This window comes from Pan troglodytes, chromosome 7, assembly GCF_028858775.2.
Source record: "Pan troglodytes isolate AG18354 chromosome 7, NHGRI_mPanTro3-v2.0_pri, whole genome shotgun sequence".
Classification (NCBI taxonomy): Eukaryota; Metazoa; Chordata; class Mammalia; order Primates; family Hominidae; genus Pan; species Pan troglodytes.
Window position 1 is genome coordinate 70100629 of NC_072405.2, and position 14240 is coordinate 70114868.

Below are 14240 nucleotides of genomic sequence, written 5' to 3' on the forward strand. Positions count from 1 at the left end.
TAAGACAGTAAGTCTTAAAATTATCTCCTTGGACACTTTATGAAAACTAAAAAATTATTGTCTATGAGGAATTCATGATGGATTAAAAAAATTAAGCCTCTCTTACTGTTAATATTTTAGCATGACTTTCACACAATCTTCCTAACTGGAACCTTGAGAAATGAATGAAAATATATGTTATAAAATACTTGAGGTCTATGGAGGAAGGCCATTATTTCCACAGCAATATAGAATTATATAGGATTAAATGATTGATTGCCAATTCATTTTTTCAGTCTGTCGCTAAGTGACGCTAATGTAGATGTGTGCTTTCCTGACAACCTATCAGTCTTGTTCAACATTTCAGGCTAGTAATTGGCAGGCAATAATGCTGAATCTGCAGGAGAGCTCCAAGGTCACGGTTCCTTCTCTTAGCACAGTTCCAGCACATTGTGGAATGCCCTTGGAGATTCAGAAGAATGAATTTCTCTCTGGGATCATTCAAAGCTCACAAACTCAGCCACCTCCTGAGTATAACAATTAATTCCCACTCGGTGGGGACATGTTTATCCCCTGACTCAAGCTTACTCAGCTCTGGATCAAAATTGCTAATGAGCTTATCTTTCTTTTTGAGATGAAGTTTCACTCTTGTCACCCAGGCTGGAGTTCAATGGTGTGATCTCAGCTCACTGCAACCTCCGCCTCCATTATTCAAGTGATTCTACTGCTTCAGCCTCCCGAGTAGCTGGGATTACAGGCATTAGCCACCACGCCCGGCTAATTTTTGTATTTTTATAGAGACTGGGTTCCACCATGTTGGTCAGGCTGGTCTTGAACTCCTGACCTCAAGTGATGCGCCTGCCTCGGTCTCCCAAAGTACTGGGATTACAGGTGTGAGCCACCACACCTGGCTCTAACGAGCTTATTTTACAGACCACAAAGCATGGTCCCCCTGAGGTGACATGAACAGAAGGCCCAGAAAGGGAAACTCCCAGCTGCTTTCTCTACTTGTCTGGAAACAAAACCCAGCATTTGAAGTGATCACCTTATAAGTACAGCATGATCCTAATTTTATAAACTACAACAAAATCCAAAAAGCCCAAGCAAAGCTATGTGATCATGTCTAGGACACAAACTTTCAAGCCAGAATGCCTGGGACTGAACCCACTACTAATATTGTAGTGGGCTGAATGTCACCATAAGCCGCCCTGTCCCCCTTCCCTGCTAAAAATGATAGATCCATCTGGAACCTGAGACTATCACCTGATTTGGAAAAAAGATCTTTGCAGATTGAATTAAGTTAAGGATTTTGAGATGAGATCAACCTGGATTAGGGTAGGCCCTAAATCCAATGATAAATGTTCTTAGAAAAGAAAAGAGGAGAAGACTCAGGGAGAAAGCAATGTGAACACAGAGGCAGCGACTGAAGTGACGTGTCTATAAACCAAAGAACACCAAGGGCTGCCAGCAGCCAGAAGCTAGGACAGGGGAACAGATTCTCCCTTAGAGCCTCCAGAAGGAACAACCCTGCCAACACCCTAATTTTATACTTTGGCCTCCAGAACCACGAAATAATACATTTCTGTTGTTGTAAGTCATTCAGTTTGTGATAATTTGTTGTGGCAGCCTTAGGAAACATATATAAATGTCAGCCTCAGGCAAGTTACTTATCTTTATACTTCAGTCTCCTCCACTGTAAAACAGGAATTTTAATAATCCTAATTATACAGGATTGCCATAAGCATGAATCAGTTAATGTATGTAGAGTGCTTAGAGCTGTGTTTGACATAGATATAATTTTGGAACAACGTATATTATTACTGTCATCATTATCATCAATACACATATATAGACATTGAGAAGCACCTGGCAATAGCTCTGGGTATTGGGATAAAACAATACATTTTTATTGAGCTTCTCTGTGTTATACAAATTATGTGTGAGGGATGTGTATCAGTTTTCTAATCAGAAGGCATTTATTAATTTGAAATAATAATTTCATTTACAGTGGTAAGGGCTGCATACCTGCCAGTTCATCCTCAGAGAGCTACGCTACGCTTTGCAGGGATGGAATATTTAAACAGTATACACACTGGTGGAAATCTTAATCTGATTATTAATACCTGAAAAGAACAATGTACAAATTGCTACAGATAACCTCCTCTTTTAGAAGTTGAGACAGTCTGAAAAATTGCTGCCTTTGGCTAGCACAAGGAAACTGATTTCTTGGCGTGTGTGTTTTTCTTTCCATGCCAAAAGTACTTCTACAATCATAGCACAGAACTTCCAGATTTCATACTAGACTCTTTCTGTCCTCAGAGTTTACAAACTGTCTACTATCAGATTTCTAGCTCTTTTCACTGGAAGCATTGCACAGCACTTTAATTGACCCATTTCTCTTATGAAAAGTACTATTTTGTAATGAAGTGCTAAGCCCAACTCAACCACCCTTGAATTAAGAAATATTAAGGATGAGAATGTAACACAACATAAAGCTGGTAAAATAAAAAGAACGTGGAGAAGGGCTGCTGACCAGCAGTCATGGTGAGGCAGAAGGACCCCTGTGCTCAGCAACTCTTCAGGGAGGAGAGGACAGAAGCATTGCAGTCTCCCTGGCCCAATAATAGGCAGGTGAGTTGCAAGCACTTTTAAATAATCACTGTGGATTTGCAAGATACATCGTCGGCAAATTATTATTATCAGCAGCTCCATCCTGTCACACAAAGTAGGTTGTGTTTTACCTCAGCAGAAACTGAGGGGCTGCCAAGTTAATATTCTCATTCGAGACCCCCACTCTGAGTAGGCTGCAGTGGTCCTTCTAACCCTCCTCTGCCTCTGCTAGGTGAAGATGGTTAACCTAATTATGTTTTAAGCTTTAGGGGAGGGGTTGGTGGTTGTTTTCTTTATCAAGCATGGACACAAGGTGTTTGCTGGGAGCCTGGGGTGGGGAATGCACCTACAAATGTGCTCCTGAGGCAGGTCTCCCAGCATCACTCCTGCATTTGTTTTTTTGTTTTTTTAAAGAGATGGGGTCTCACTATGTTTGTTGGCGTGCAGTGGCGCAGTCATGGCTCACTGCAGCCTCAAACTTCTGGGCTCTGGTGATCCTCCTGCCTCAGCCACTGGAGGCCCATGCCACCATGCGCAACATGCATCTTAAGCCCTCTGTGACTTTGTGCTAAGCCTCCTGGCACCATCCACCTGCTCCCATTCTTGGCTGCCACACCCATTCTTCCAATCTTGGCTTTCTCTTTCTGCATCAGGCTACTGAAGACTAGGCTCAGTTCCATCTCTCTTCCTCTCCCTGCCTATGCCTAAGTAGATTTTTTTTTTTTTAATTTTAGACAGGGTCTTGCTGTCACCCAGGCTGGAGTGCAGTTGTGTAATCACAGCTCACTGCAGCCTTGAACTCCTGGGCAATTTTTTAAAAAGTTGTTTCTGTGGCTGAGCGTGGTGGCTCATGCCTGTAATCCCAGAATTTTGGGAGGCCCAGGCAGATCACAAGGTCAGGAGATCGAGACCATCCTGGCTAACATGGTGAAACCCCGTTTCTACTAAAAATACAGAAAATTAGCCAGGTGTGGTGGCGGGCGCCTGTAGTCCCAGCTACTTCGGAGGCTGAGGCAGGAAAATAGCGTGAACCTGGGAGGCAGAGCTTGCAGTGAGCCGAGATCGCCTCACTGTACTCCAGCCTGGGCGACAGAGCGAGACTCTGTCTCAAAAACAAAACAAAACAAAAACAAAAAAACTTGTTTTTGTGGAGACAGGGTCTTACTGTGTTGCTCAGGCTGGTCTTGAACTCCTGGCCTCAAGCAATCCTCCTGCCTTGGGCACCCAAAGTTCTGGGATTATAGGCATGAACCACCTTGCCTGGTCCTAAGTGGATTTTTCTCTAGTGATTTTGTTCCAAGTATCTACAAGCAGAATACAGAAGAGAAGGAGGAAGGCAGGAAGGCAGGAAGGCAGGGAGGCAGGAGGCGGGGGGGCAGGGAGGGAAGGAGGGAGGGAGAGAGGGAGGCAGGCAGGCAGAAAGGAAAGAAGGGAGGGAGGAGGAAGGAAAGAAGGGAGGGAGGGAGAGAGAAAAAATAGGAGGTCGGAGGTGAGGGAGAGAGCAAGTGAGCTGGTGAAAGAACAAATAGGCTGTAAAAGCCTAAGGAGCACTGAGGCATGAGGCTGGGTGCTCTTCTCCATCTCCACTGCCTCATGCTCTCATGTGATCTCCAAGGAGTTACCTTGTCAATCTCTGCCTGCTCCAGCATTCTCCCACCTCCTCTCTGAATTCCTCGCATCACCCAATGTGTCCCTGCTCCTTTTCACTTTGGCAGAGAGACCCTGAAGACCCAAACCGAGTTCCCAGTGTAAGACAAGATTCATTCCATGCCTGAAGAAACTTCTACCTGTCCAGTGATCCCTGATTCCTCCTCCTGGTCTACCCGATTTTGCCTTTCTTGCCCCATTTCCTTCTTGGTTCTCCTTCCTCCTTCTCTTCTAAATACAGATGTTTTCATGGAACCTTTTCATTTCTGTCATCCTTCGATTGTCTCAAGCTTCCTCTAGAAGTTCCTGCTGAGTCTGACTCTCAAATCTTTATCTCTAGACTTACCTTCTCCCCTGAGTGCCAGGTCTCTATTTCCAGCCACCTCCTGGATGGTTCTACAAGTGTGTTCCCATAGCAACTAAATAAAATACATAAGCACTAAATTCATTTTCCTTTCCTTGAACTTGCCTCATGCCTCCCAAATTCCCAAGGTTTGCTCAAGCATCACCACCCTCCACTGTCCAAAGACTGCGATTGCAGCAGCATCTTGGATGACCCATTCCTGTACCACAAATTCAAGAGTCACCTGATAGCTCTTGTATCTGCTCTCTAGTCTCCATTTCTTTCCAGCATCCCAATTCCAGCTCTGTTTATCTTTTGGGTGGGCTTCTGTGACAGCCTGCTAATTGTTCTTCCCACTGTCCCCATAGGATTCACCCACGGGTTCCACAGTAACTTCCTAACAAAGGTCTGATCCCATTAGTTTGGGATTCAAAGCCTCCTATGATTTAGTTTCTAAAAGACTCTTTCACTTTGCAACCTTATTCTTTATGTACCATACACTGCTGGCTGCAGAATTATTATTCAATATTCTTCATATGTGGCCATAATTTTTGGCCTCTGTGCCTTTAATGGATACTGTTCCAGAATACCCCTCTTTAGCTTTCAATGTCAGAATCCTTCTTGTCTTTAAAAACCGCCACTCTGCAAGTTGAGTGTCTGTGAGCAGGTGAGGCTCCTGCTCATGGAGCCATCTGTAGTATTTTTAGCTTATCTGTAGAGAGGCCATCTGTAGTACCTCTTCTATGACCACTGTGGCCTTCAATCTTGTGTTATCTTCCTGAGCAGACACACCTTGCTAGGTGTGTCCTCAGAAGATGACGGCCCCTTCTGAGTCATCTCTGAATTTCCCACAGCACCATGGGCTGCCCAGGGCAGTTATCTGCCAATAATCAAATAGACAATTCCGCAGACCCCTGAACACTCATCCTCACTCAGACCTCTACTAAGGACAATAATAAATGTGTAAGACAACAATAACTTGGTTTCTGATCTCCAGGAGCTTACATACAGCTTGCTATGGAGATAAGGGTAATATATATTAATGAATAAAGAGTAATAGAAGATAGGAATGGGATTACTGAGGATATATACTCTGAGAGGTTCTATTTTTATAAAACTAAATTGGATCTTAGTAATAGGTTTTATTTTGGACAGGTGAAAAGACGGGCATTCTAGGGACAGAGATTATCAGCATCATAGGTACAGAAGCCAGAGCAAGTATGGTTTGTTCAAAAGATCATGAATAAACCTGTCAGGATTAGGAAAGTAACACGCAAGGGAGGGAGAGGAGATCTAACATTCATCACGTCCCGACTGATACCAGAACATGGACTGAGCACCTTGCAGGCATTATTCCAGTTAATCCATACAACAACCCTGCAAAGTAGATGTTATCACTGCCAATTTTAAAGCAAGAAGGCTGATGTTTGAAGGGATTAAGTAACTAGCCAAGGTTACACAGGTTAGGTGGCAGAGCTGGGATTTGAAAAAGGCAGCCAGCTTCCATTGCACCATACCATCTCCTCTATATCAAAATGTATAAATATCATGGGGTGAGTTCTTCAGTTAGGGGGACTTCTTGTAATCATGAATAAGTCAAGTTGCAAAGCAGGAAGCACAATGCATAACATCTGCAGGGCTCAATGCATGTTGGCTGACTCTGAATGCACATCTGTCTACCCAGAGAGAGAAACAAGGCAGCTTCTCAACTGGATAAGTACTCTGCCGAGAAATAATGGAGGGCAGCCCTAGAGCTGGGCAATGTCTCCAGGCTAATAGAAAGCACCAAGAAGGGATACAGACTTAAGAGTTTGTATTAATATCACTTTGCTCCAGTCTACTTCAGCTACAAAAGAAGATAAGTAATCCAAAGGAACACAACTGTGTTGTAACAAACCCTCATCCTCTGAGGTGACGGATATGACGGATAACAGAGGACCCATACTTGGTCTCGTTGGCACATCGAATCTTGCAGCCTTCCTTGGGAATCACCAAGCCCAGGTGCATTCGGAGCCTGCAGTTTGTGGGCCCTGTGTGCGGCCACACGTGAGTCCCGGGGTGCATGATGGAATATTTGATCTGCATAGAAAACATGACACTCCATTCAGCCATTTATCAAGGTATGGAGGAACTGCTAAGTTAAGGTGACAGTACAAAATTACTGTCAATTTGGATTAGAGCCTTTGTAAGATTTAATATTTATATTCAAGTCTTATTTCTTTGTGAAGGAACTAAAAATAAGCACTTACATTTTCCACAAAGCTATAAACACTGAACATTTTCCACCCTCAATTCTGACGTCAACCACATAAAATTATGTTTCAGTAAAAAGGGCATGTAAAAAGAGGCATTCATTGGGCCAAAGGAAACAACCATTTCTTTGTAAAGGTCAACACGCCCTTATTCCTAACAATTAATTGTATTCTCCCCAGCACGACACTCTTGGTACCTGTCCTCTTCTGCATCCTGTTGTCTCGGGGAACTTTTCTAGTAAGGTACAGGTTTTAGGAGCTCCTTTGCAGGCATTTTCATTTCTTCTTCCTGGAATAAATAACATAATTGTTGGAAACAAATCACAGTAAAGCTTAAACTTATCCCATTTAGATGAGGTGAGAGCTATATGTCATCCTCACTGCAGGAATGAGAAGATTGAGTAAACATGAGAAGATGAAGTAGGAATGCAAAAGGCTTATTGGAAATAAATAAAAATTTATCAATAAAGAAGACGTGTCTTGCTCCAATCGGTAGTGACTGGCAGAGCAGGGATCCAAATTCTTCACTCGGTGTTGGACTATTTGACTAAGAATGTCTAACAGAAAAGACACAGGTTAAAGGCCTTTGACCTTGAATAACACAGGGATTAGGGGCTTCGATCCTCCATGCAGCCGAAAACCTGTGTATAACTTTTGACTCCCCAAAAACTTAACAACTAATAGCCTACTGTTGACTGGAAGACTTACCCTATATCATAAATAGTTGATTAACGTATTTTGTATGTTATATGTATTCTATACTATAGTCTTACACTAAAGTAAGCTGAAAAAAAGAAAATGGTATTAAGAAAATAATAAGGAAGAGAAAATACTTTTACAGTACTGTACTGTATTTTATCAATACCATAAGTTTACATCATCTGTTTACAAGATGAATTGAATGTCTGAAATGGCCTGCAACTACAGGTACAGACCTTAATCTACAGTACATATCAATCAATTCAACTTTTTCTTGTAGGGTCATGACTTTTCTCTGCTTCTTGGCAGCGTGTCCATCATCATTAGTTGCTCTTTGTATAGGTCCCATGGTGTTATTCGAGGTTTGCAGCATTGCATTAAACACAAGGAAAAATACACAAGAACCATAAGAGACCACTTTTCACCGTGATATGCAATTTACCAGAGACAGGAACTGCTCACATGGAGACGACAGTATCACATGGTATTTTAAGCGGATACTGAAAACACTTGAGCTTGCCGAATAGCAACAGGAAGCAGCTATGAAATTATTACAGTAGTATAATCTGTACTACAGTTAATTTAATGGAGTTATGATTTAACACTGCATCTTCATGTTTGTTTACATTTCTCTTGACTATGAATGGTGCTATGTATGGTCTGTAAGTGCTTCCATGCATATGTTGATACATTTTATTTCTTTATAATAGATTTGTATATATATAGTAAATAATAAAATAGATTAGTACCTATATATATTTCATGCATTCATGACATACCTAATTTTTCTTAATTTTAAAAAATATTTCCAGGCTATAAGGCTCATCTGCAAGTTATTTTCAGATTGCCACAAATCTCAAAAAAATTTCCAATATATTGACAAAAATTCTTACATAAGCGGACCCATAACATTCAAATTCATGTTGTTCAAAGGCCAACTGTACTTATTTTTTCCCCTGTGACAGGCAAAATAATAGTTAGCTCCCAAAAGATGTCCATACCCTCATCCCATAACCTGTGAATATGTTATCTTTCATGCAAGAGGGAATTAAGGCTGTAAGTGGCACTGAGATTTCTTATCAGCTCACATTAAAATAGGGAGATTATCCAAGATTACTTGGATGGGCCCAAGGTAATCACAGCATCCTTAAATGTGGGAGGAGGAGGCAGATGAGTAAGTGTCAGAGTGATACAGTATGAGAAAGACTTGACTGGCCACTGCTGGCTCTGAAGATGGAAGGGGGCCACAAGCCGGGGAATGTGGGCAGCCTCTAGAAGCTGGAGACTCCAGAGGGAATACAGCCCTGGTGACACTTGTATTTTAGCTCAGTGTGATCTATTGTAGACTTCTGACCTCTAGAACTATAAGATAATAAATGTGTCTGTGTTTTAAGCTATTAAGTTTTGTGGTAATTTGTTACACCAGCCACAGGAAACTAATACATCCCCTAAAGAAGGAAAATAGCTTATATTATATTTCTAACTTAGAAATGCATTTCTAGGACTATATTAGTTGCCAAAACACTATTTTTATTGGAATTTAATGTCTTTTCCATATCCAGATCATCCTTTATATGATGATAAAGAATAGGATTTAAATGAAGAAGGCGTCTTTGAGAGGGGACATATTCTATGATTAACTGTCAAGAGCACAGATTCTGGGACATGTCATTTAAGTTTCCTGAACTATGCAAATTTCTTTACACTCTATAAAGCCCCTGCTTATTAGGGAAGATGTGCTCAGAATGTACACAATATCATCTGCTCTAACGGGGGAGTAAAACAATGGGATTTTTAAAAGTCAGAGACATTTTAATTCCCTATTCAAGATTCCTAAAAGAGACTGCTACATCTAAAGCTGAGTTTAATTTTATTTAATTAATGTTAATTGTGTCCTAAGATAATCACATACTGAGAATAAAATAAGAGTTACAAAAAACGCAACTAAAAGGTATTCACCCCAATCAAATGGAGCTCAATGTTTTAGAAAACAGCTTTTTCTAAGTAACCTTTTTGGCTCTTAATTGAATAAAATGTTAATTGCTATTTTTAGTTATTAATGGAGTTCCCCAAATGAACAATAAATGTCAGTTTGGGTGAATATTACATAAACCTACGAGTCATCGTAAAGTGTTTTTGAGCCTGGGCTTTCCAAGTCTTCTGGTATGCAGGGCCTGGGGCTGCTTGGCAGGAGTCCCCAATTCTGAGCTCTGTGCTGTCCAGGCAGCAGTTAAGTGAAACTGGTGGCTTGGGGAACAACCATAGGTGGCCTGGAGTTCTCACAAGCACCAGGTGGCTGAGCATGTGCTACCTGGAGAACAGATGTGCCTTACCTGAATGACAGGTGATGAATGGGTAACCAAATGGGTTGTGTCCCTGAGATTTTCAAGGAATTAGAGAACACCTCTAGCTCTTTAGACACATTTATCTTTTTGGTCTGTAAACCCAGATTCTCTGTGCAGTAGACTCTGGGCATTCATGCACTGTCACTGGTCATTTTAACTATTCACGTCTGATCATGAGGGTCCAAGGAATGCAACGGCAGTTCCTTGATGCTCACAACAGGCCAGGAGCCACTCTGCATGATGAGAGTGCCTCATTTGATGTCTACAACATGTCATAAGAAGGCTCAATTAGTGTTGTATTTTATAGAAAGGCAATTGAGCCACAGAGGGGTCACATAGCGAACAGCAGAGCAGGAATTTCAATTCAGCCAGACTGGACCCAGTGTTCATGCTCTTAATCAGACCAGAGACCACCTCTCCACTACTGTTATTACATCATGTGCTATTGTTAGACCATAAAAATATAATATTACTATCATATATTGGATAACTGTGCCAAGTCTTTCATCTAGTGCTCACTGATCCTAGTAACAACCCCATACTTGAGGCACTATTTGCCATTTTTCAGATGAGGGATTTGAAGCTCAGAGATTCAGGGACATGCACACATCACACAGCTAACAAGCGGTGCATCCAGGACTCTAACCTAGGATTGTTGGTTTCCAAAGCCTATGCTTTAAAGCATAATTTCTCATTTTGTTGCATTGTAAGTTAGAAGGCAGCTGTGCAGGAGCAAACCAGTTAACTCAGCCTGAAGAGGAATGCCCAGCATCTGCAACTCACTGTGGCTTTGTTGTCGTTTGATTATTTCTCACCAACGTTAAACTAACCCTCAAGAAGTAATAAACCTTGCTTCTTTGGGAAAATAGCTCTAGAAAGAGATCTAACAGCCAATGCAAATCTGGAAGAATCATTTAAATTTATCACTTCTTACACATGAATATACTTTGTGAGGGCTATTCATGGAGCTGATATCCTGGGTTGTATCTTTTATAAATTTCAAGGCTCTACTTCTGGGGCAACAACAGGTTCCATTTTGCATGACAATTCTGATCAGTTGCTAGCAGCCACCTAGAACACTGTGTTGAGAAGGACTTAGAGGTTCAGCCTCAGCTTATTCAGAAAGGCTGTTGGGGTCAGTTAGCACCTTTCCCATGGGCTCTGGAAGAAAAAAATGACTGCACATGTGTGGCATATTTTAATCACTGTTGGTGGCACTTATTAAGATAAGAGCAAAATAGATGTTCCATAATATTCACGTAACAATTTTAAAAGTTATTTTTGGGGAACAAAATCATTATTTATATTTGCTGATTCTGGTTTTTTCCTTCAACTCTAAAAAGCCAGTCCTTTAAAAAAACATAGTTCAGTCCTAATGAAACTACTTGGATACTGTATCAGTTCGCTAGGGCTGCCACAAGCAAATACCACAGACTGAGTGGCTTAAACAACAGAAGTGTATTTTCTCACAGTTCTGGAGGCTGAAAGTCCAAAATTAAGGTGTGGCCAGGCTTGGTTTCTCCTGAGGCCTCTTTTCTTGGCTCCTAGGTGGCCACCTTCTTCTTGTGTCCTCACACGTCATTTTCTCATCCCTAGTGATATGGTTTGGCTGCATCCCCACCCAAATCTCATCTTCAATTATAGTTCCATAATCCCCATGTGTCATGGGAGGGACCAGGTGGAGATAACTGAATCATGGGGGTGGTTTTCCCCATCCTGTTCTCATGATAGTGAGTTAGTTCTCACGAGATCTGATGGTTTTATAAGGGGCTTCCCCCTTCACTTGGTACTTATTCTCTCTCCTGCTGTCCTGTGAAGAGGTGCCTTCCACCATGATTGTAAGTTTCCTGAGGCCTCCCCAGTCATGTGGAATTATGTGTCAATTAAACCTCTTTTTGGTATAAATTACCTAGTGTTTCTTCATAGCAGTGTGAGAACAGACTAACACATCTAGTGTTTCTTCCGCTTCTTATCAGGGAATCAGTTATATTGGGTCAGGGCCTCATCCTTATGACCTCATTTAATCTTAACTATCTCCTTAAAGGCCCTATCACCAAATACAGTCACACTGGAGGTTAGGGCTTCAACATATGAATTTTGCGGGGTACACAGTTCAGTCCATAGAAGAGACCTACCGTAATTTTACTTCCCAAAACTTCCAGCATCAGCCTTAGGCATTCGACTACCCAGCAGCATGATTTGCTAACTAGACAACAGCTAAGTCTTTACTGAGCCAGATATTCATCACCTTTTTCCTCTGAATCTGAGCTCTCAATGTGGCTAAGCAAACTGGTCGCTCACCTCCCTCCCTACAACGTCCGCCCCTGTCCCTTCCACTCCAGAATTCTTCTCCTCTATTTCTGAACCACAGCACCTGACATGGATGCCATCCTGCTTCAGCATAAGCTACGATAGTACTTGCCATCAAACTTATTATTTTCTTTCTTTCTTTCTTTCTTTTTTTTTTTTGACAGTCTCGCTCTGTTGCTCAGGCTGGAGTGCAGTGACATGATCTCGGCTCACTGCAATCTCTGCCTCCTGGGTTCAAGTGATTCTCCTACCTCAGCCTCCCGAGTAGCTGGAATTACAGGCACGTGCCACCATGCCCAGCTAATTTTTTGTCTTTTTGGCAGAGATGGGGTTTCACCGTGTTGGTCAAGCTTGTCTTGAATGACTGACCTCAAATGATCTGCCTGCCTTGGCCTCCCAAAGTGCTGGGATTACAGTCATGAGCCACCACACCGAGCCCCAAATTTATTCTTTATACTATGAATTTGTTTCTAGAAAATAGTTACTGGATTCCCCCACTAGAAGCATGGAATCACAAACCAAAGACCATAAAGAACTTTAAAAAATCTTCCTAAAAGGGAAACTATGTGAATTTTATCCCTTTATGACAATAAAATAAAACTAGAAATTCAGTGAAGCAGGCTGAGTGGAGTGGCTTATACCTGTAATCTCAGCATTTTGGGAGGCCAAGGTAAGAGGGTCACTTGAAGCCAAGGAGTTCAAGACCAGCCTGGGCAATATAGTGAGACCCTATCTCTATAAAAACATTTAAAAATTAGCCAGGTATGTAGACGCACACATGTAGTCCTAGCTACTTGGGAGGAGAATTGCTTGAGGCCAGGAGTTGGAGCTGTAATGAGCTAGGATTGCACCATTGCATGCCAACCTGGGCAAGAGAGCAAGATCCTGTCAATCAATCAATCAATGTTGAAGCAACTACAACAGATTGGAAAACACATGCTCAATCACACACAGGCACATATACATATAGATCATTTTAAGTCAATGTGGAAACCAGGGCAGAAATGCAGTCTTTTTTTGAAAATAACTCAGGTAAAAATACCATATATTACAGTGTAGGGAATACATCCAAACCTGTAACTGTAGGTCAGTGCATAGCTTTAAATGCTATTATTAATAAGAAAGAATGAAAATAAATTTACTAAGGAATTCCAATCAAAATATTTAAAAGAAAAATAAAACAAAACAAAAAAGAGCAGGAGAAGGAAGAGAAAATATAAATTCAGGAATTAGAAAATATAATCATAATCATGTAAGTGAGAAATAATTTTATGAGTTTTTTAAACAACAGGGTAGACACAATTCTATCACATGTAAGAAAGAGAAAGAAAGAACATGTAAATTCCATTCAATGGGAATAAGAATTTAACAAAGATACTAAGAAAGTAAAACACATTCTAAGAAGTTAAGTAGTTCATGGAAAATCAGGTATATTCCACCTATGTGAAAATGTAGAAGACAAAATGTTACCTCCAACAACATTATTGACTCCATAATTTATTTTCTTTCTTGCTTAATGCTTTTTATATCCTATAATACTTTGCATATTAATTTTATCAAATACTTTTTTTGTTTTTGGCAGAAACTACAGTTTCTAGAAATTAGTGCTAGGATGCCTGCTATTCTGAAGCATTGCTCTAGGAGGCCCAGTAGGTTCTGTGATGCATAAGGATGTTAATGGAATCAAAGTACGAGGTGAACACATAAGTGCCAATAGAATGGACTCATCTTGGTGACATGTCAGAGGTAAATTAGCATATTGCCCAAATATGGATTGTATAGCTCCATTTAAAAAATTCTTGTTGGCAAAAAGTGGATAGACACTTTTTTTCATGGTTCTCTCTCTTTAGATGGAAGTATCCCTGAAAACATTACTAAAGTAGTTCCTCTTATTCTTACATAGAAACCATTCTGAAAGCATAATTGAGATAAACCACTGTCCTTATTTGTCCTTTAGTGTAAATTAGATGCATATTACAATCTGAATTTGTTTTCTGTAGCTGAAGATATGCAGCACGTGCTGTTTAGTCTTCAAAATAAATTTACTTTTGTATA

The 14240-nt window shown here is 40.9% G+C and overlaps 1 protein-coding gene across 43 annotated transcripts in view; it reads right to left on the bottom strand.

Moving 5' to 3' along the window:
- The window catches only part of ASPH (aspartate beta-hydroxylase), a 213598-nt gene that overhangs the window by 9746 nt on the left and 189612 nt on the right, over nucleotides 1–14240 (bottom strand). For 37 of the 43 annotated variants that reach the window (XM_519784.8, XM_063817142.1, XM_063817140.1 and 34 more), the window contains 2 exons: nucleotides 7029–7120; nucleotides 6525–6658 (listed from right to left, as the gene is read on the bottom strand). In XM_519784.8, coding sequence (XP_519784.7) covers nucleotides 6525–6658; nucleotides 7029–7120 — 226 coding nt within the window. Of the gene's footprint in view, nucleotides 1–6476; nucleotides 6659–7028; nucleotides 7121–14240 lie in introns of all 43 variants that reach the window. The other 6 variants (XM_063817143.1, XM_063817145.1, XM_063817144.1 and 3 more) reach the window with 1 other exon arrangement.